The sequence below is a fragment of the Xiphophorus maculatus genome, chromosome 6 (genome assembly GCF_002775205.1).
Source record: "Xiphophorus maculatus strain JP 163 A chromosome 6, X_maculatus-5.0-male, whole genome shotgun sequence".
Lineage (NCBI taxonomy): Eukaryota > Metazoa > Chordata > Actinopteri > Cyprinodontiformes > Poeciliidae > Xiphophorus > Xiphophorus maculatus.
This window is the reverse complement of record NC_036448.1, coordinates 11,607,401-11,628,230: the sequence shown is the minus strand read 5'-3', so window position 1 is coordinate 11,628,230 and position 20,830 is coordinate 11,607,401. Positions and strand designations below refer to the sequence as shown.

The 20,830-nt window shown below is 39.9% G+C and overlaps 1 protein-coding gene across 1 annotated transcript in view; it reads right to left on the bottom strand.

The window, feature by feature from the left end:
* Positions 1 to 1,256: 1,256 nt before the first annotated feature.
* LOC102220143 (semaphorin-6B-like) overlaps positions 1,257 to 20,830 on the bottom strand; it is a 41,120-nt gene continuing 21,546 nt past the window's right edge. Inside the window, exons 3-17 of the mRNA XM_005797093.2 lie at positions 20,082 to 20,193; positions 18,249 to 18,309; positions 18,106 to 18,168; positions 15,129 to 15,227; positions 14,957 to 15,047; positions 14,580 to 14,699; positions 13,603 to 13,691; positions 12,543 to 12,760; positions 12,324 to 12,455; positions 11,957 to 12,106; positions 11,698 to 11,874; positions 9,912 to 10,052; positions 9,032 to 9,109; positions 7,897 to 7,958; positions 1,257 to 6,773 (exon numbers count right to left, since the gene is read on the bottom strand). Of these exons, the coding sequence (XP_005797150.1) occupies positions 5,788 to 6,773; positions 7,897 to 7,958; positions 9,032 to 9,109; positions 9,912 to 10,052; positions 11,698 to 11,874; positions 11,957 to 12,106; positions 12,324 to 12,455; positions 12,543 to 12,760; positions 13,603 to 13,691; positions 14,580 to 14,699; positions 14,957 to 15,047; positions 15,129 to 15,227; positions 18,106 to 18,168; positions 18,249 to 18,309; positions 20,082 to 20,193 (2,579 nt within the window). The 3' untranslated portion in view covers positions 1,257 to 5,787. The remainder of the gene's footprint in view (positions 6,774 to 7,896; positions 7,959 to 9,031; positions 9,110 to 9,911; positions 10,053 to 11,697; positions 11,875 to 11,956; positions 12,107 to 12,323; positions 12,456 to 12,542; positions 12,761 to 13,602; positions 13,692 to 14,579; positions 14,700 to 14,956; positions 15,048 to 15,128; positions 15,228 to 18,105; positions 18,169 to 18,248; positions 18,310 to 20,081; positions 20,194 to 20,830) is intronic.

The following is a 20,830-nucleotide window of genomic DNA, read 5'->3' as shown; positions in this document are numbered from 1 at the left end:
GGATTAGAAGTTTGTTGGCGGATTTCTCGCCCTGCTGTGAATTTGTAGTTTTCATATTCATTATTAGGCTTCCATAAGTCATTGAACTGGTCACCAGTCTATCACAAAATGGTCATGCAGATAAAGGATGAGATAAAGGGGTTTCAGTAAAAAAGATACATATTGACCTCAGGACAAAACACCTTGTAACGTTGCTGGCTGAGAACAACAGTCATTATCTAAAGTAAAACTGGTTCTGGACCAACATGGACTGATGGGCCACTTGGAAGAGGCCATAATTCTAAGATCAACGTATAAAACCAGATAAGAGTTTTTGGAGACCTACCTTGTGGCTTCATGAGACTAAAATTACAATGCTAAGCCATCAAGACAATTGTCCGATATGGAGGGAAAAGGGAACATCTTAGTACAAGGTGTTGCAACATGTGTGGGTGTTTTGCTACAGGAAAGAAAGAATCACCTCACAAAATACATGGCATTATGAGAAAAGAAACTTTCTGTAAAGATATTAAAGTAAAGACGCCACCTGGTAAGTTAAAGGTTGGGTCCAAGTGGGCCATCCAAATCAGCACCAATTGGTTACAGACAATAAAGTCGATGTCTTATAGAGCCCATCATAAAGCCCTGATCTCAGTATTGTACAACAATGTGTCTGCAGAACTGAAAAGAGTTAAGCAAGATGGAATACAAACTGGACTGAGTTTTAGCAATGCTGTATGGAGGAATCCATCAAAACTACCTTAGACTGTGAGACACTTGTGGAACAATACCAATAAAGTTTCATTTAAGTCATACAGTCTAAAGGCAAAGCCACGAAAAATACTAAGGAAATACTTCAGATTCAGAATGGAACTCCTAAACTTAAAAAAAAGGTAATAACCCCTATCTGTTTTCATAGTGTATATTAGACAATCTTGGTTTGACATGTGAAATACTCGTAACTTTTGATCCGCTCAATGATTTCCAAAAACCTGTTGAGCTATTCTAGACCTCAGCTCTTTGCACAGCAGCAGCCTGCATCATGCATAGCAGCACAGACAGCCAGTGTTCACTTAATACAATTGCACCCATGGGAGCAATTCTCCTTTCCTTAAAGGTTGCATTCAGCATCCAGCTCCCTCTAGTGGCACAGAAATGATGTGTGTCAAAGGTTCAGAGGGTTCTCACTCTATGTGCGCCTATAAATGTGTTTTTGTATAACTGCGTGCCTTTATTTTGGTTAGTGCATTCAGAACCACACAGGATGACACAAGTGGTCAATTACATAATGCCATTTAATAGCAGTACTGATTATTATCAGCTGCAGCATAGTGACTGCAAAAAAGACATTACAGGCATCAATCAAATGAGAAGGTTGAGCAGCGACTGAGGTCGGGCCTTCAATCCTAATCCAAGAAACTGAAGGAGACAGCTGAACTCTGCGCTTAGCGAAAGTCACATCAGGTCATTTTACGTACGTTTTATTCACAGCATTGTCACCGAAAAAAAAATCCTTTGCAGTCTTGTCTTAAAAGACAGAGGACAGCAATATCCCTTTCCCTCTCCTCCCCCCAATAAACTCAATACACAATACATTCAGGATGATTATTTACACTATTCACAAATGATACAGACAGCTCCTTCAAAATAATAATAATAATAAAAAAAAACCCTAAAGAAACAATGACCCAAATTTGTGCTTTTCATTATTATCGCACAGTGTGATGACCACGAAGAAAAACAGGATGAGCACATTCACTAATCAGGTTGAAGATCTCTCGGTGTGGCAGTTTGGTTGGCAAAGAAAGACAATCACTAGACTGCAAACAAAAAAAAAACCTCACAAATGAGTCACACAGTGTTCCCTCAATGCATTTCAGTCCATTTGAAGGTTTGCTTATAAAGTATTGAGGAATCATCGTCATAAAAATGTGAGCCGAACACACAGTTCATGTCATCTGGGAGAGTACAGAAACACTGCAACCATAGCGGGCGTGACAAGTAGTCAGTATTCAATCTTACATATTTACAGAGTATGGCATGAAGAGTTAAGGTAGCATTCAGCAACGAAGAGGGGAGCTGAAAAAATGATCTCAACAGTACAAGCCAAAATCTTGTAAAAAAAAAAAAAGAAAACATTCAGCATGTAAGGTCAAAGGCATACATGTCACAAGTATACTGCAATTAGAGAGTTCTTCAAAACCACAGTACATGAGAAAGGTGCACTGCTGACTGAAATGGACTTCATCATGGCACTTAAAGACGTTTCTCTCAGTCTTTTTTTTTTTTTTTGCTTCTGTAGAATCAGGCATCAGTAAGTCTTCCATCAGCTGGGTTTGGCACAACGATGTGAAAAAGACACACTTGTGACTCTGTGAGATCCATCTTAGAGCCAGTTGATATGAATCATTTGAATATAAAAACATTAATGGCATGAAAAATGCTCTGCCTGCAAGCCTGACGCCTGCCTATATATGTATATATATATATATATATATATATATTTTGGAGCTACAGTCTTACATTATCATTTAATCTAAATCCAAGTTTCATATGTACATTTAAAGTATATATTGCTGCACACAAACCAGCATTCATTGGTCAATTAACAGACTGGGACTGACGAATCAAGCCTTCTTGTAAAGTTATGACCAAGTTTCACCCTTTTTATACAGTGCAGATAACGTTTAATGGCACCCCTAAACATGTTTGAAACGTTAAAATACATAAATCTTTTATAGCAGCTGGATGATCTCACACAAAAAAAGTTTAGAAAAATGCACCCTTTAATTTAAGTACATTTATTTGGTGAGGGGGGAATTAGTTTTTAATAAAGTATTCAGTGAAACATAATGGTAGTTGTGACAATCCCTTGGAAAATACACTTATTTGACACCATTTTTTAAAATTGCTTTGTCTGATTAGAGTTTTACAAACGTCTAATAAATCAACCAGGACTAGGATGTTGAGGAGGATGGTAAGGGAGATAAAAAAAAAGAGTGGCATTTTGGGAATCACCACAATCTTTATAAAAACTTTTAGATGCTATTTTCATGTCAACTGCTTGACTGGAAACGATTTCAGAAAAGAGCCTTTGCTTTTAGCATGAATGTCAAAAGTTGATGTTTGCTAAATTCATTGGGATTTACTGTATTTGTAGCCACATGCTGTGGGCAGATGACTATATTCACACAGCAGGTCTGGTTGCTCAATTCCAATTTTTTTGCTGAAAACCTCTTTTTTTTTGCTGTTTTTTTTTTTGGGGTGTGTGTGCTTGCTAACAACTAAATGCGACTGCAATCAGACTTCTGTGTAAACACGACCCACATGAGCAGATGTCACACAACAGCACATTTTTACGGAATAAAGGAACTAAAATTGTCTATTGATTGATTTTAAAGTTATTCAGCAATGGGAACTGACAGTATTGCCACAAGATCATAAGAAAATGAAAGAAGCTAACAAAAAAGACTTCTGTCAGATAGTCTGTCTGGATTTGTACAAGGAGGGGTAAGATTGTGATGTGATGCGCTCCACTGACGCAGACTTTTTTCATAGTTTCAGATTGTCGAGGAACACCTTTGACTTAATCTGTCAGTTCCTCTCCTTAAGACTCAACTGAGCGCTCATCTCCAAAGACATAAAGGTCAGATAACATGCGACATAACATTTCAGACTGCAGACGCTCTGAAAACTATCGAATACGTATCTGATTTTGCACCATGTATGACAGCATGAAAAAAAGCTGGATATGGGAAAATCCAGATTGGGGCCGCATTTGCTTAGTTTGAGCAACAAAATAGCTCTAGGTGGGTATGGAGAGAGATAAAGAATGATCAGGTGAAAAATTGATGCATGCACATTGCTAAATGCAGTGACGAATCTGTGGTGCTGTGGGTTTATTTCTCTTCAAAGATAGAGTCCACATAGTCATGGACTTGAGAAGAGAAATGTTGCAGTAAAATGTTTAAACCCTGGCCCCCTGTCTGTCACAAAGGACATTCTGACAACCAGTTGCACACATGCTAGAGAAAACTTTCATAGTTAGAAAGCTATATTAAGAGAGTCAAAAGTTACAGTAACTATATTAATTCCTGTCTTTTGTATCTCTCATAGAACTTGGGTCAGCTCTGATCCTACTGAAAACCTGTGGAGTGAACTGAACAGAAGAGAGCATATGGCAAAATATTTGAGTCTGTTATAGGAGAAGTCTATTTACCATCCTATTGGCAAGCTATTAACAGCCCGAGTACCAAAAACTGTGGCCCCTCTGAATATAATAAAACAATTATTTTTTCACAATTAAATGTTGGATTTTTCCAAACGTTTTCAGAGGGAGATTATGTTACTGCAGTAAATGACGAATTTATTTTTAGGCTTTCTCTCTATCTTTACCAGGGGTGCCAATAAAAGTCTCCAGTACTGTATCTTTAGCCTCTGCTGTAATTTGAAGCTGCGGTGTGTAGCTCTAAATGTAGAATGCTTCATAGCACAGGACACTTTGATAGGTTGAATATACAGTTCCATTTGGCGGCAGGGGACATTTCCATTCCCCCTGCTGCCTCTGAGTTAAGCCAGAGGTTTCAATCATTATCACTGTAACTGTCACATTGTACTGTACCACATCCAAAAGGACCTTGACCCACTGTAGGGCTACAAAGGAAATATGCCCAAAAAAATCAGGCTGGGTTCTATAAATATCACTAATCCAAGTGTTTAAATGGACAATAAAACCGAAATGACGGTAAAGGTCTTAATATATTGCAGCGATTTGAGTTTCTTCTCAGAACAACACCTCTGATTTTTTTTCCCTTTATGTCCTCAATTCAGCAAAGGGTTTTCCACATCCGTCCAATGGCGTGGCGCAGTCCCGCCGGGCGTCCTTGAGGAATCATTGGTCATTAAAAAGAACGGGGCGTGTGGGGGGAAAAAAGGTGGTGTGTTTGGGGGGAGACGGACAGCTGAGATCCTGTCATTACACAGAGGGTGCAGTTGGCAGGAATAGTGCTGACACTTCAGTGCTGCACTCTGCTCTCTACAGGCATGAGTTATGGTCCCGTATCCCTGCGTGTTAGAGGCATTTGGAACAAGTCATGCTTTTTGTAGAATACATGGGATTCACCTGTACAATCATGTGCAAGCTCTATGTGTGTAGCAAGGTGAAGGAATATAAAAAGGAAATCAGGGAGGGATTTGCTTAGACTCATCTGTTCAGTCCCAACGACCGCCTGTTGATTCACCTCCAGCTTTAGATACTTAAATAGTCTTCAGAGTTTGCAATTTTGCTTCAAGTACCTTGTTGGCAATCAGAGACAGGAAATACACTTAGGAACAGGTGGCTGGCAGTCTCTAATGTCATAGAGAAGGGACAAAGCATCCAGTCAATTTGCAGAAGAAAGGCATTCTTTAAATCTTTGTCCTTATCCTCAATGCTCCCGGTTTGGTTTTCTTTCCATCTCTTTTTCCCTCCATCCCCTCCCCTCTCTCATCCAAAGTACTGGAGGGAAAGGCAACTCTGCATTGCAGACACGGCAACAACCTCAGTTGGTCTGACCAATTAATGAGAGCAAGGATATGAGTGGCAGAGCCAGCAGCCAGTTGAAGGCAAAGACTCGTTACAGGGTGAAGAGGTTTGCCTGAGAGAGTGAAAGGAGAGAGGAAGCTGGATGACAGTGAAATATAGATGTGGAGAGTAGAGGATGGAAAAGGGAGGGAGAGGGATTGACAGAATGAGGAGAAAGGAGAGAGATCCATGGAAATTTAACACCGCACTCCACACATGGAAGGAATGCTTCACTTCCTCCGAAATCACTGGCCTGCCTGAGTCCTATCACTGCAGTTTTTCTTGCTCATCAGCTGGCTGAGATCCACCAGCTCTCCCAGCTCCCCCCGCTCCAGAGCTCCTCTCAGCAGAGCCCTGCTCAGACCTGGTGTGTGTTGCTGGGACATGTAGGCCTGACCACCGGGAGGGGGCATGGTGGGAGGCGGCAGGGGGACAGGGATCATCCCATGGCTGCTCAGGATGTACCCTTCCGGGGCTGGCCAACGCAAGGGCAGTGGCTCGCTGTACTCAACAGGGGCACTTGGTGCCGAGACTACCCTCCTGCGCTCAGGAGAGTCCTGAGGGGTCATGGGGTAGACATATTCTCCTGCAGACTTCCTAACAGGGGCTCTAGGGGTGCCTTTCCCTCCTTTTTCTTGTTTGCTCAAGCAGACATAGTGCTGGCGTGGTGTGTCGTTCCCCCGTCCCTCACCGCCATGTCTCCCGCCTCCACCCTGCTGAAAGAGTCTAGTGGTCAGGTAGACAGAGGGCGGCATGCGGCAGGGCGAACCCAGACCAACAGACCCACCGCCCAGGTACGTCTGGCTGGTGTCCCAGCCTCCGGAGTTGGAGTCAGACAGTCGTAGGCCTCTGCGTTTCTGCTGCGGGGTATGCTCAGGAGTGGGCAGGAATCCCGGGTCGAGCTCTCCCGATTTGACCCAGCCATTGGGCATAACAAACAGGGTCTCCCCACCCTGTGAGCATGAGCGCTCTCCACCTCCTTGCCTTGTGACGCTCAGCACAGAGCCAGCCATCCCACCGGAGTTACTCAGCAGGCCCCTCTCACGCCGCTGGATGGAGGACTGGGAGCTGCTGCCGTGACGACGGTTGGCAGGTTTGTGGGCCATGATCCAGCACACGGCGAGCCCGGAGAGTGCTGCCCCAATGGTGAAGGCCGAGACTGCAGACGCGACGAGGAGATTGAGGGAGACCAGGCTCTCTGGCTCAATCAACAAACTCTGCTGCAGAATTCCTGCATGATTGAGAGACATAATTAGGAAGGTGACAGTTAGTGCAAATGGTATCCTCAGGCTCCAGTCTGAAAGTATTATTATTATTTTTATTACACATAGAAATAGTGTGCTACTTAACAATATTTTTCAATACCTACAATAACACTCTTAGTCACACCGAACATTATGGGGTTACTTTCTGAGAGAATTAAGACAATCTTCTCTCCAGTTTGTCCTTGAGGCCTCATGAGCTCCAGGTTCAGTGAGGCCTGCACTTCTCATCAATGCAGCCCAAACCACACCAGCTGACTCTTTTTTTTCCCCCATCTTCGTCCTCACTCTTTCCTTCCATTTGCCTGACCTAAGAATCTCTCCTCACATTGTACCATTACCTCAATGTTTCCACCCAACTCTAATCGCTCCCATCTGCAGACACAGGGCTTGTCTGGCTCGACATATTCTGAGCTTTCCTTACAGTTTGGATGAGAGTGCACCAGGTCGGTTGTCTGGCATCACTTACCTCAAACAGGGAAAGTTTCAAGGAGTGAGATAAACAGAGGATGCTTAAATATATGGCTCCAAGACAAATGTTTAGGATCAGAGTTAAAGAATATGCAACCCAGGCTTGTTTTGTTATGTTTTGGGAGCTCTTAGCAACTGAATTGAGGCTAAACTTCAAATAAATTCTCTGTGGTCCCCCCGCACTCACATCTGAGCCTCTCTATATGACACAATATGATATTATACTAAAGTTATTTCAAGGTTGCTCACCAGCAACCTCCTCAGATCTCCAGCATTGACAAAGCAAAACCTCAGAAGCCAAAGGATGATGCATTTAGTTTGGATTTTGTCTACGCCCTTTTTCAGATCAAATACAATTAAAATATGTCACACTGGGAGCATTCTCAGCTCATTATCTACCTGATTCAGGTCATCAAAGACAACAATATACTGGATGGAATAGATCCTAATGAGCTGAGATTGGTCATGAGTTTCTGTTTTCTTCCATTTTTTGGTAAAGCCAGAACATAATGTTCACTCACAATTAGACAGCTGCAGTGAAGAATTGAGCCACTAGGTGGAGCACTCAGCAACTCTACTATGAGGACCCAGATGAATCCATGTTATACTGCTGAAACTTACCATCACAGTCTACTAGATGGGAGGTGGTGTTTCCATATTCCACATCTTGTTGAAAGGGGATTCTGTAGTCACAAAAGAAACACATATGAGCATAATTTTTTTTATCATAGGAAAGAAAACACCACTGCTCATAATTAACTGTATTTAACTCTTTGGGTTCAAATGGGAGATAAGATGATGTTCATTACCTAAAAACAGTTTAATTTAAAAGAGACAAAGATGTTCACTGTAATCTATGATGTTAATCAAGTACGAAGTCATCAGGCTGTTGTGCATAAAATCAATACGGCACAAAGTAATAAATTATCCATTGTAATGGGATACACTGCTGAGCTCATTATTGATCTTCCTCCTCAGCAGGGTCAAAGGCGAGGGTCAGCGATGCAGGCTGAATTAGACTGTGTACAGTTCAAGTTTTTTATACTCATAATGTAAGAAATTTAACGAGAAATGCGTACAATTATTATCATTTCTTCATAAACCAAAACATTTATCATTATTTATCTGTAAGTACATGTCTTGCATAAGTATTTCATCTCAATACATAACTGACAAGCGTTTAAAAATAAAAAGCTTTCATGGACTGTGTTACATAATAAAAAATTTTTTTATGATGGACTAAAATTATAAATAAAATGCTCATTTTAAAGCTTATTGTTGGTGTGTATTTTTCTGTCCACATAAAGTACATCTAGCTAAGTTGTTCTGTATTTACAATATTGCTTTCCAAGACAAAGCCAATGACAGAGATACTGCTGCTTTTAAATGTGTTGATGCTTTTCATTGCATTCTGCAGCGCTTCTCTATTTAAACCTGTTGCTAAGAATTTGATTTATAGAAAACAGAAAAAGGCTAAATTAAACTGCCACAATCAGAATGTTTCATAATAATGATCATAATTAAAATTGTATTCCTTACATATACTGTATGTACTCCTATTGCATGGATAACTAACACTAAATGATAAAAAAAAAGAATTGATTATTTTATTTTCTGCTTTTTTATGGTCTCACACCTGCAACAACCAAGCAGAAGAAAATAAAACACTCAGCATCTTTCCTATAGACAGTAACTATAGTCCATCTACATAGATTAAGAACCATTCGCAGTGTTTTTGGGAGCTAACTCCCCTCACCTTGTCCCTGGCCTCAGAAAGGAGCAGGTACTGCCTCTGGTCCATCCACAGTATGGATCTCTTGAGGCGAGACAGCTCCTGAGTGTTCACAGAATTATATTGAAAATGAATTAGCAAAATTCAAATGCCTAGCAATTAGGATTCGGAAACATGTTACAAACTTATTAGAGAGAGAGTTACTGGTTAGTTGTTGAAAATAAACACTGAAAAGCTGCATCAGCTCATAAACCTGAGCTGATGAAGTGAGATGAGGACGTCAGAAGGCAAAAGGTGAGAGACAGGACAACACAGGAGAAAAATCATCCACACACTCACTCCTGGAGCAATCAGTAACTTCACAGCCATGCTTTAGAGGACATGTAAAAATAAACAGTCACTTTATTTAAAATTAGTGGAAAATCTGTGGAATAATAAGTAGCTTAAGTGAATTTTCGTTTTGCACGAAGCAGGAGGGCATTTTGAATCCAACCAATCCGATGTATGCTCATTCTGGGAAGCTTCTGCACTGCACAGTGCTCTACTTTCACAAATAAATTCCTTTTTTGTATTCATATTCAACCATCATCCCACAAAAGCCTCTCGCTTCAAGGCAAATATTATTTTCTGGGTAAAACCAACATTCTCAGAGTGAAAAATAAACCAAACCAAACTAGCTGTGATTTGACAAACACACATGGCTTCCCTCATCTGCTGGCTCAAACAAAAAACCGAAATGCAAAAGTTATATGGGGATGGCAACAGCAACGAGAGGAGAAAATCGGGGATAAAACTAATTTGGCCAGCAAAAATAGCTTTGACTCCTGCATTCAAATAAATCTGACTAAGAGACAATGAGAGCGTAAGAGCAATAAAATGATAAAAGTGGATTTATATCACTCACTTCATGCAGCGAGCGTGCAGGTGACAGCGAGATGTGGGGACTCTGACCAGACAGGAGGGGAAGGCCAGCAGCAGAGTGTGGCTGGTTCGGTCCAATGTCAGGGACAAGAGCTGACGGGCCTGAGGAGAGTCCTCACCACACCTGGAGATAGAAGTGTGAACATTCAGGACAGGATGTACGGCGGAGTAAAGGGCCCTGTCTATCATTTTCCAGCCTGACAACTAATCTATAAGATCAATCCAGACAGTAGACTAACAGAGTAGACTGACAAAGCATAAGCATAAATTATCTGTTTGTTCATTAGGCAACACAAAAAAGCTCATTTTAACTCCAGGAGGACTCAGGGCTTCCCACTGTCACATCATCATGTACAATCATTTACTATAATAAAACAGCTCATGACTTTACACTTTATAACTTCTTTTGGAGGAATTTATAGAAGAGGCGAGATGTAAAATGCTCTATTAAACAGAACATATTGTTATGGTTTGCTTTTATGAAGTGCTATAGTGGTCGTGTTTCCCTTTCTGTCTTTCTGAACCATTCAAAACTCGTTGTAACACACTCCATAAAATAACAGCTTAACAGTCTAGAAGTAAAATAAAAATAAAGATAAATAAGTAACAAGAAGAAACTGAAAGTGTGTTTGTTTTTCCCTGCAGACAATATTTGAGGAATCCAACTACAAACTTCCTGAAGTAAAACAATAATAAAATAGGGTAGATATGTTCAGACAAGACACTGACAAATACCAAATGTGTAAAAATACAGTACCAGAAGCTGAAACCTGACAATTATATTCCTAAATTCTTCAGTAACATACCGGTAATTCTTTATAATTTTCTGTCAAACAAATCTTTCCATCGTGTGCTTCCAGCTTCTTAAAGGATAACTTTTAAACTTACAGATGTTTGAAAGAAAATCAGGAAAACTCCTCATCTTATAAAACAAGAAATAACTAAGACATTTTGAAGTGACGTTCTATTAAAAGATTATAAGCAGGTAATATTGCATCTGGTTCAGATTACTTCAACCAAAGGCTGAACTAACATGATCAAACCCAATGCAGATTTCTACTGCCTTAAAAACCAGTCAACTCTTAAAATAATCACAGCAGGTCATATGAACTTTAAAAACAAATGTCTTGTTTGCATTCAGAGGTTAATTACAGAGAACCAAACGATAATGTGCTATTTTACAGATTTTTTTTCCTCCACAAATTTGCAAGAGGTGGGAATGTGTCTGTTTTTGCAGATCACTCTTTCTTACTTCAACAGTGGTCAGGCACAAAACATGTTTTAATTCCCTAGCTGGAATTAAAACAACATGGACGATGAGAGTGAGGCATTTTCGGTCAAAGAAATCACATTAGCAGGGGTGCTGACTTGACACTGATGGACAGTTAGATTATTGGTTTGTTGCATGAGTGATTGATAGGCTTTGTTTCAATATCCTTTGCTGCGAAGACCTGAGCTCAACACAATTTAATGCAACTAATGGGTTCCATAACACTCAGCTATGAGGCTGTTGCTCATAGCAAAGAAAAAAGGTTATACATTTTGGTTCTAATTATATGGTATAAGTAACCTGTAATGGATATCATGGTTTTAACTGAATATGCTTTTGCTGCAAGCAGGTATTTAAGAGAATACCGTAAGAGGAACTGATCGTTCATAAGTGGAGAGCCCAATTGGGAGCGGGTGCTGTGGGCCTCTATCTGGAACATTACGCCAAGAATGGCAGTTTATTGGAGATAAGTGATAAGGATCTCTTGACTCCCACTCACTTCTCAGGATTGAATCCCTCCACCTCCTCCAAAAACACGCTGCTGTGGGAGACTGAATTTCCACCAGAAATCATTAGGAACTTGAGAATGGTCCCTCGGGTGGAGCCCAGGAACAAGACAGTGCGGTTCTTGTGGGGGCCAGCTTCTGTGTCTACCACCATGGCTGTCAGCTGGTACCTTAGACAGATAGGACAATAAATCAGAACATTAAGCAATCTACCTGCATTTTTCAAGCTGACAAAGACATCAATATGCATACCTTCCCATAGTCTTGACCACCCAGGGTCTGTGTCCCAGCAGTGGCACAGTCTCATCCATTAGCGGATGAGTCTTCACAAAGTTCAGAACCTCATCTGGTAAAGTTGTTGAGGTGCTAAATCTAGATCCCTGCACTGCACAACCACCGGGCCTGCAGAAATAAAAAACACCCCAAAGAAAGAAGAATTGGTTACGGAGGACTCGTTTTCACAGCCGGTCAGGTCATTTTTAACTGAAACGATTTGACGGAGCTGTGGGACAGGTAGTTGGAGCTCATAAGGAAGCAGTAAGAAGAGTATCTGTGAAACAGATGCTCAGGAGAGAAGTGCTGCGGTGCTCTGCTGGATTTTTCTTCTGCTTCACATTACCTTGGCTTAGGCACTGCTTCATCTGGTACAGGTGTCCAAATAGACTCTGGGGATTTTTGCTCTTTAAACCGGCCCTCAAAAACATGAGCGAGCTGCTGCATGTCGAACACGCAAACTGCAGAGCCTGGGATGCTGCCAGAGACAAGGAGAGGGAACCCGCTGATGAGAAAATAATTATCTCTTTTCAGCTGTATGTGCACACAGTGTGTCTGTGGCTACCTGTTTGGTGGTGTGGAAAACAGACCCAGGATGACATCCCGTCCCTGCATGTGGATGATGTTGCTGGTGGCGTGTAGGAGGTTGAAGTAAAAATGGGAGTCTCCAGGAATGGAGCAGTTCAGTCGCGCCTTTAGGAATGTGGTCCACTGTTTCTCAAGGACACGCTGAGAGCCACCCAAGTCTGATTTACACATGCGTGCCACACGGGACACCATAACCTTGGATGCAAGAACAGAGATATAGAAACATTAGGAAAGGAATAGTTTGGATTTTTTAAAAAATGAAATTAAGTGAAGGTATTATCAGTAAATTTTCATTTGTCTGTAGTAGATAGATGGTGTATCACAATGAATTTGTACAAAAGTGGAAAAAACAAAACAAAAATAAAACTGCGACAGCTACTTAAACAATATTAATATAATATTTTAGCTGATCTTATCAAGTCAAAATAAAACAGACTAAAATACTCTTGTTTGAGAAGATTCAAAGGGCATTCAAAGTTTCAATATAAAAAATGTGTCTAATCTAAAAAAAAAACCCAAAACAAAACTAAGAAGTTGCTTTGATTTCATCTGAATATTTTGTCCTGTTTCTGATTAGATGTAATACTCATCCACAGACGGTTCTCCACACAAATGTCTAAACAGGAAAAGCTCAAGGACCAGTCATTAACTTTTTCACCAAAGTTAATAAAGCTGAAAAAAATTTGGTGTGTTATTTTGCTGCATTGTGAAGTGACCAATTTTTTTTTAAGTTTATACAGAACCAATTAGTCAGTGACTTTATATAAACCATTTTCTAAACAACTCAAGTCATTTAGACCAAAAATACTGAGGCATCTCGAGTATAAACACTTCCAGTTTGAGTTGTTTGAATTTGATTTGCTTAAATCAGCTAAAATGACTTCTACCAGTTAGGATTTATTCACTTTCCCACCAACTCACTGCAAAAATTGCATTTTTCTACCACAGGTGAAGAAACTATTTCTGCCCACAAATTCCCAGAACCTCACAGAGCAGCAAAAAGTAAAGAAGGTAACATGGAAAGAAAAGGAAAGAACCTTCTCCAGATGATGAAACTCCATGGCCATCTCTCTAAAGAAGAAATAAATATGTGGCCCCCACTCCATGGCACTGACAAAGTAGGGCTCTGAAATATAAGAAGTGACAACACAATAAAGCAAAACAGTTCCTCGCATGGCTCTGTAATAACAGCCTCATCAACATCAAACACTGTAGTCCACCACACTGACTAATTAAACATTCATGTCCTGTTTAATCAATCCTTATAGACATCAGGGAAGATGTTATCATTATCATTTATTCATCTTGCAAGGCTTGGACTTGCCTGAGCTTCCTTTTTCCCCTTCAGGCTGCCCTGTTCAGTTGAAGAGACTAGTTAAGACTTTGAATCTGTAGGGACTCTGGCTAACCTCAATACATCAGTCTGTCTGAGTGCATTCCTATTATAAAAAGCCTATTAAAGGGAGGCCTGATAATCATGTCTGGTTCTGTTAGAACATACTTATTTTTTGCTCTACAAACTTTTTGTATCTATATGTCAGACTCCCAAAATAGAATGTAGTGGCGTTAACCTAATTCATTTTTTTTTCACTTCTAAGTTTGAAAAATTGGATAATCAACTTAATGAAACTTTTTGTCCACACCCTTTACTAATGAACATTAAAAGTTGATGTCTGTGCCTGCATTTGGATAAAAAAGTTGACAATAGCAACCTTGTAAAGTCATATGTTTCAAATCATTTGGAGCTCCTGGGCTTAACCTTGAGAGAACAGGAAGTTGTTTTGACAAATACTTGTAGCTCTAGAAGGACATTTTGAAGTCACCTAAAGAGGCAGTTAAAGCACATTAAAGTTAACATTCAGAAAAAGGCAAGTCTTGCTACGAGTAACTTTGGTTCAATTTTCCTTCAGCACAAAAGATAGCATGGGTGGTTTCAATTATTTGCTTGCTGATTGTCTGTTGAAAGTGTCTTGGGCCTGAGGGTCACTTTTAATGTGCCTGTTTCCAAAAGTACCTCGAAACCATTTAGAGTCGTGCTTCACAGTGCGGAGAGCTGGGCTGTCGCCGAGACTACGATAGATCACCGCGTCGATGGCCAGAAAGTCTGTCACAGTGCCGGTAAAAAGACTTCCATCTAAAAGAAGGGAAGGAGGAGAGGGGGACGATGGGAGGAGATTAGGGAGTAGAGGAGGGAGATACCGATGGAGAGATAGCACAAGGTCAGAAAGATTAAAACCAAACAAGCAATGCAGGAACAGGTCTGGCTATAAATCATTTGTAAAGGTAAACCTGAGGGCGTGGACGTTTTGGAGCGTGGAGCTGAAAACTAACTCCTACGTCTGCTAAAAAAAATTGATTTTATGCCTTTGGGGAGCTAAGTCGACCTCCTACCTGCGAATAATGCCACATTAGCGTGTCGAGGATCATATGGACACCGGGCCATCCCGCTGACGGGCTCTCCTGCCATTTCTAGAGTGTCTCGCTGCAATAAGAGGCGCAACATAAAGATAACCCAACTGGGAGATACTGAGATTCTCTTACAGGCAGATAGATGAATACTAACAGTGTAGTTGGCACACATGGGGTTGAAAGCGTTTGTTCCACATACAAACAGGCCATCATGCTGGCTGAGCAAGACCTTGATGAAATTACGACACTCTCCCTGCAGGAAAGAAGAAAAAGAGGAGATCAGGAGAAAGAAAGAAAAGGAAGTTCAGGGCATTGTGAAAAGGAGGATTATGAAAGGCTAAGAATCAGAGGAAGAAATGTGATAGCAGCCCTAAGGTGAAACAAAACCCTGAACTGCACTCTCTCCAAAGAACAATGGGGCTCTGGCTGTAGTCTTCAAAGTAAGGGCTGCACACTGAAGTTTAAAAATCCTCTCAGAGAACCTGGACTTCTTAACCCTGTTATCTCATTTAGTCCATCTGTTGGATTGCTTCAGAAGAATCAAAAACTGATTATGTTCCTCTGTAGGCAGATCAGCAATATATCTCTTTAATACAATTTTAGCCTTGTTTATCGGAAAATCAGCAAATTAGGTTTCTTCTCGGACCATTTGTCAAACTATTCATTTGTGTCCGTCAGAAGTACACGATCAGAAACTTACTTTTAATTGGAAGCCATACCTTCATGCCTTAAAATGCCTTGATAAATCCAACACCTTTGTCTTTTTAATAACTGAAGACCTACAAATGTTCAAAGCAGGTTCTGCCTCTGCCGGTCATTAATGGCTAATAGTGTTATGCTAACGCTGAGCTGGTCCTGTTTTTCATCTAATTTTGTGGATCTTGTCTTGTTTTTTTTTTATGTCCCTATTCTCTAAGCTTATTTTGTTAAACTGAGATCAATTGGGTTCCTGCGCATTTATAGTCCTTTATTCAGCCATGATAAAATTATATGCTCATTGCTAACATACCTCTCATCTCTTTTAGGAGATATGTAAGTCCTTTCATTGCAACTGGATAAGGTATTAATACATGCTTTGATAAAATCCCAGCATGATTCCAGCACCACAGCTCTATTTATTTAAATCCTTTTTAAAAACCTTTTCTTTTACAGCTTTGGTTAAGGAGGGAAATTGAGTAATTTCTCCTCAAACTTTCAATCATTGTGCATTTTTTGAGATCATTTTACAGAAACAGATTGTCCTCTGTTGTCCCTAATAACCCATAAAAAAAATTGGTTTATATTTAAAATCAGACAAAGCCAATCACTTTATAAGCAAAAAGGAACATGTCAAACATTTTTATTATGACATGAACATAAAATGTAAAGTATCAGTCAGCTGGAAAGTTAAAAGACCAGCCGTATAAATTAGTAATTCCTTTGTCATATGGGACCCATGATCCTTTTGCTTCACATTCAATTTTTCCATAATTTGCCATCGAGTATCAAGTGTGTTTAAGGACCGTGGAACCACTCCTTCTCCATGAAAATAACAATAAAGGTAAGTTTTTTCCCCCTCTAGGTTTTGATGAAGAAAATTCTGATAAAACTTGGAAGCTAACAGACGTCTTTTCATCAATGCAGAACTGACCAGATGTACTGAAAGTGAGATGTTTCAAGACAGACGCTGGGCAGTAGTCTCATTAGGCGTGGCATAAAGGTGACCTGCAGTAAAACAAAACTAATCCATTGAAAATATTTTTATTGTGTTGACTTTATGCACTGAAAGGGGTAATAAAAGAACAAATATGGGTCAGATTTACAGGTACAGATATGAATAGGTAGTACTATATACAATAGTTAGCCATTTTTTTCTGAATTTGAAATGGGCCTGTTGGATTTGCCCATTTCTGAAAATACTTTCCTTTTATTAATTAGATTTTTTTCCCCTATTGAGTTTTTTAAGGCTCAGAATAACACTGCCAGTTTTTGGAAGAATAATCTTTGCCATAATTTTCCTCAGCTTTTGCAGGCTCCTTGTTGACCAAACAAAAATAATAGATGTTTTCAAAATTCCCAGGAAGAAAATCTTTGTTTGCATTGCAGAAGCATATGATGGTAAATAGGATGCTCTTGGAGAATACATGGCAATCCAGCATCCACTAACTCTGAAGCTTGCAGATTATAAACTTCAGTTAGCAAACTGAAACAGCAAGTAGAGACTGATTTAACTCTGACACATAATTAGAGGGAAGGTTTAAAAATACTGAAAATCTTTTCACCTAAATCGTGCTCAAAACGTTATCAACTGAAATCATTAAAATGTTAGGATACTCTTCTAAAACCTTCAGTCCTAACACAATAAATTGTTACAGGCTTTTAGAGGGCTGTATACTGCTTTGCTTGTCTAATTACTTTAATGCTAAATCTAATCCAGAGTTTGAAAGTACTTCTGTTTATCTTTACAGTTTTACCTAATCTAAGTTCAATCTTATTCACCAACATAAGTGTATTTTCTGCCTCACATCCTTGCTGCCTCTTCCCTAAGCAGTCTGTCTTTCTCCTCGTGTCTTCGTTCCTGTTTTATCACAGCTTTAATTCTTCCTTTCTTCACTCCTACACTGTCTTGTCTTTTGATCTGAGCTCTCACAGCCCAGTGGCTGCCCTCTTCTCTTTATCTGTTTTGTTCCCTCGTTTTCATTTTTCCTCCACCCACACACGTCCCGTCGTTACCTACGCCTCTCTTCCCCACCTGTTTTCAATTACAGCTTCCTCCCGGAGGCCGCGTCACTTAACTCTTCTCGGTTTGCTCAATATAAGTTCCTCTGCACGATTAATCTACTTCCACAAGGCTTGAATTTTGCCAGTGAGCCTGCTGCACTCACACACTCTTTTGTTTTGTAAGCAACACAACTTTGTTCTTGTGCTTTTGAAGGTTTCCGACGCTATATGAAATAGTGAGAAAATCAACGCGTGCAGAAAAAAAAAGTCTTTCAAGCTTTTTTCAGCTCTTGTAATGTTTTCCTGCACCAGCTTGATTGGATAATTTACTGCTTCTGTATCAACAAAATCAAATTTGCGCTAAACCCCAGATGCAGGTGCAGCCTCAGGAGAAGAATGTCTCGTAAACAGCTGCCGCTTGAGCGTTTTACCTCATGTTTGCCCTTCATCCGACACACTCGAATGTCGTTCTTGTTGGACTCCCAGGTCCTTTTCTGAAACACACAAGCCACATGTTGAATTCCCTGCATATCTGTACATGCATGTCAAATGTCAGCTTTCTAAAGACCGATACCTTGCTGTAAAACATTTCTTCGCCTGCCATGTTGTCGAGCTCCACTCTGTACAAGTCATCTCTGCAAAACATGACAAATTCCTCAAATTCCTGTTTTCTCACTCTTAACTGTTTCAGAGCATAAAAAACTGTATTGAGACATGTGGACCCGTAAGATAATGAGGGGACTGATTACTTTTTTACATTGGGCTAATTTGGTCTTGCTAGGTTTAGCCCCTTAATAAAAGAAATCTTCATTTGAAAACTGGTTTTTGTGCTTATGCAGGTTATCTTTGTCAGTTTTTAAGATTTGTTTATGGAGATCTGAATCATTTAAGTGTGACATAAAGCAAAAACAAACAAAAAAATCTGCAAAGTAGAATAGCCTTTTTCATTGGACTATGATGAGACGTCTAAGCAAAGCTGAACATCTCATTCAGTTTAAATGAAAATGGTGAAAAAGCTCAAATGTTTAGCATTTTTAGTTTGCTTAGATAATTGAAAACATGCAGTAAATAAAACACTTCATCAGAAAGACAGAATGGAAGATTTATGTGTTAGCATAATGTCTCTGCCACATGATTATCTCATTAGTATTTGCTTTAAAAAGCGATCACATTGATTCTCCTAATGAGGTGACTGGGGAGTAAGCATTACTGTATTTTCCGCTGCTCTCTTATTTATGCTTGAATGAAAGTACTGTTGTTGACTTAAAAAAATGTATCAAAATATCATTTATATCAGACAGCCATCTGGTTGTGCTTTATTATGAGTCACTCACTGACAATTTTCAGATTAAATGTTCTGAACGCCTGGCAATAAAACGGGTTATTATGGCTTCATTATGGTACAAGTTAAATTACTGTCGGGCAGTTTTAACACCTTAGCTACAGTCAGTAAAAATTTTAAAGGGGGTCTTTTTTTTATTTTAAATTGACTTTCTTCAGCTTTATATCATGTTGCAAAGTTGCTCCCTCATCAAAAACGTAGCCAACGTGTCGTTTTGATTCTTTCACGCATGTTTCTTAAACGAGTGTCTGAAACGTTTGCTCTCATAAAGTGACGACTATTGCGTCAAGCGCCCCTTCGCCACGCCTCGCTCAGTCAGCTCCACCAGACTATGGGCAGCAGCAATTAGCAAACATCTGGTGGAATTGTTAGCCTGCTAAGCTATGAACTCCTGAGAAGTAGTTCATATGTCTCCTAAAAACGAGACATAAAGAGAAGCACTGTCGTGAAAATGTGTCTGAAAAAGTACGAGATTCTTATGTCAAGTCGTCACATTAAAAGTTGAATTTCTTTTAAGTCATGTTTGATATATACAGCATTTTTTTAACAACTGATGGTAAAATGGTTATCGGATTGTGTTATAAAATGTTAATATGTGCCTGGAAAAGACATTTTTGGGGGCTTAGATTTTAAGCCCTATTTTGTTCACTTAATACAATATATTTCAGTAAACCAATTTGGCACTATATGCAGGAATTAACTGAGATTTAAATGAGTACTTGTTTACATTGATGAAAATATCAACAACCTATGTGAATCCAGTTTTTATTTTCAGAGTTGTCCTCCAATCAGGGCTGCACACACATTTAATTTGTTTCAATGAACAGAGCTGCCTGTATCTGCCTGTAGCCCAGAGCTAATCTTCGAGCAATGTAAGGTGGTTTCTTAAAGACGATTATGAATACATTCACAGCTTTCACTTGACATTTAAAAATAACAGTGAATAAATTATCACTGGAAAAAAAATAGTGATAATGTCCCCCTGAAGAGTGACAGCAGATGGGATGAAAGCAAATACATATTAATGCGAACACGTCATAGTCGGAAGTGGTTGCTGTGGGTTACCTGGCTCCGATGTAAAGCGTGCGGTTGACTTGGAGGACCGTTTGGATGTGTAGCTCCTGTCTCAGAGCGGAACGATGGGCTCTGCCCAGGAACACGGGGTATCTCCTCACCACTGCCGTCATTACATAGACATATAAAATGAGAGACTGATATGCATAGCAAATGAAAATGCATGTGCCTGGCTCAAGGACTTCCTGAGACCTGTGGGCAGAATGAGCACCTTCTTCGCGTCTATAGTTACCAGAAGTACACAGGCAGGCTGTAAAACACCTTCTTTAACCTTCACTTTAATAGTGTCTTCAATCATTCTTGATGGCTTTGTTAAGGCAAACACAGATAATAGGCAGAGAGGAAGGTGAAGGCATACTAAACACTCTTATCCTGTTTGTCTTTCTTGATGTGGTTGTTTCCTGCCACCCTATAATGCGGGTCTTTATTTTTCCACTGCAAATAAAAAAAATTCTTCGTCTCCTGTCTGCATCTTAAATAAACTAAATTACGGAAACGCTGCACATTTCAGGCAGTAAGACAGCGTTCAATTGAAGATCTCGTCAAGAAGTCACTGACTCCAGGAGACAGATTAAATATCTTTCTGGCCTTCATTGGAGAGTGCAGACAAGAGATTAATCGCCACATGCCTTCTTCCAACTACGGTCATGTGACAAATTAGTACTTCCTCCGATAGCCTAAAAGTTTTTTAAAACACATTTGGACTCATAGATATTTAATATCAACATTGACAACAATGA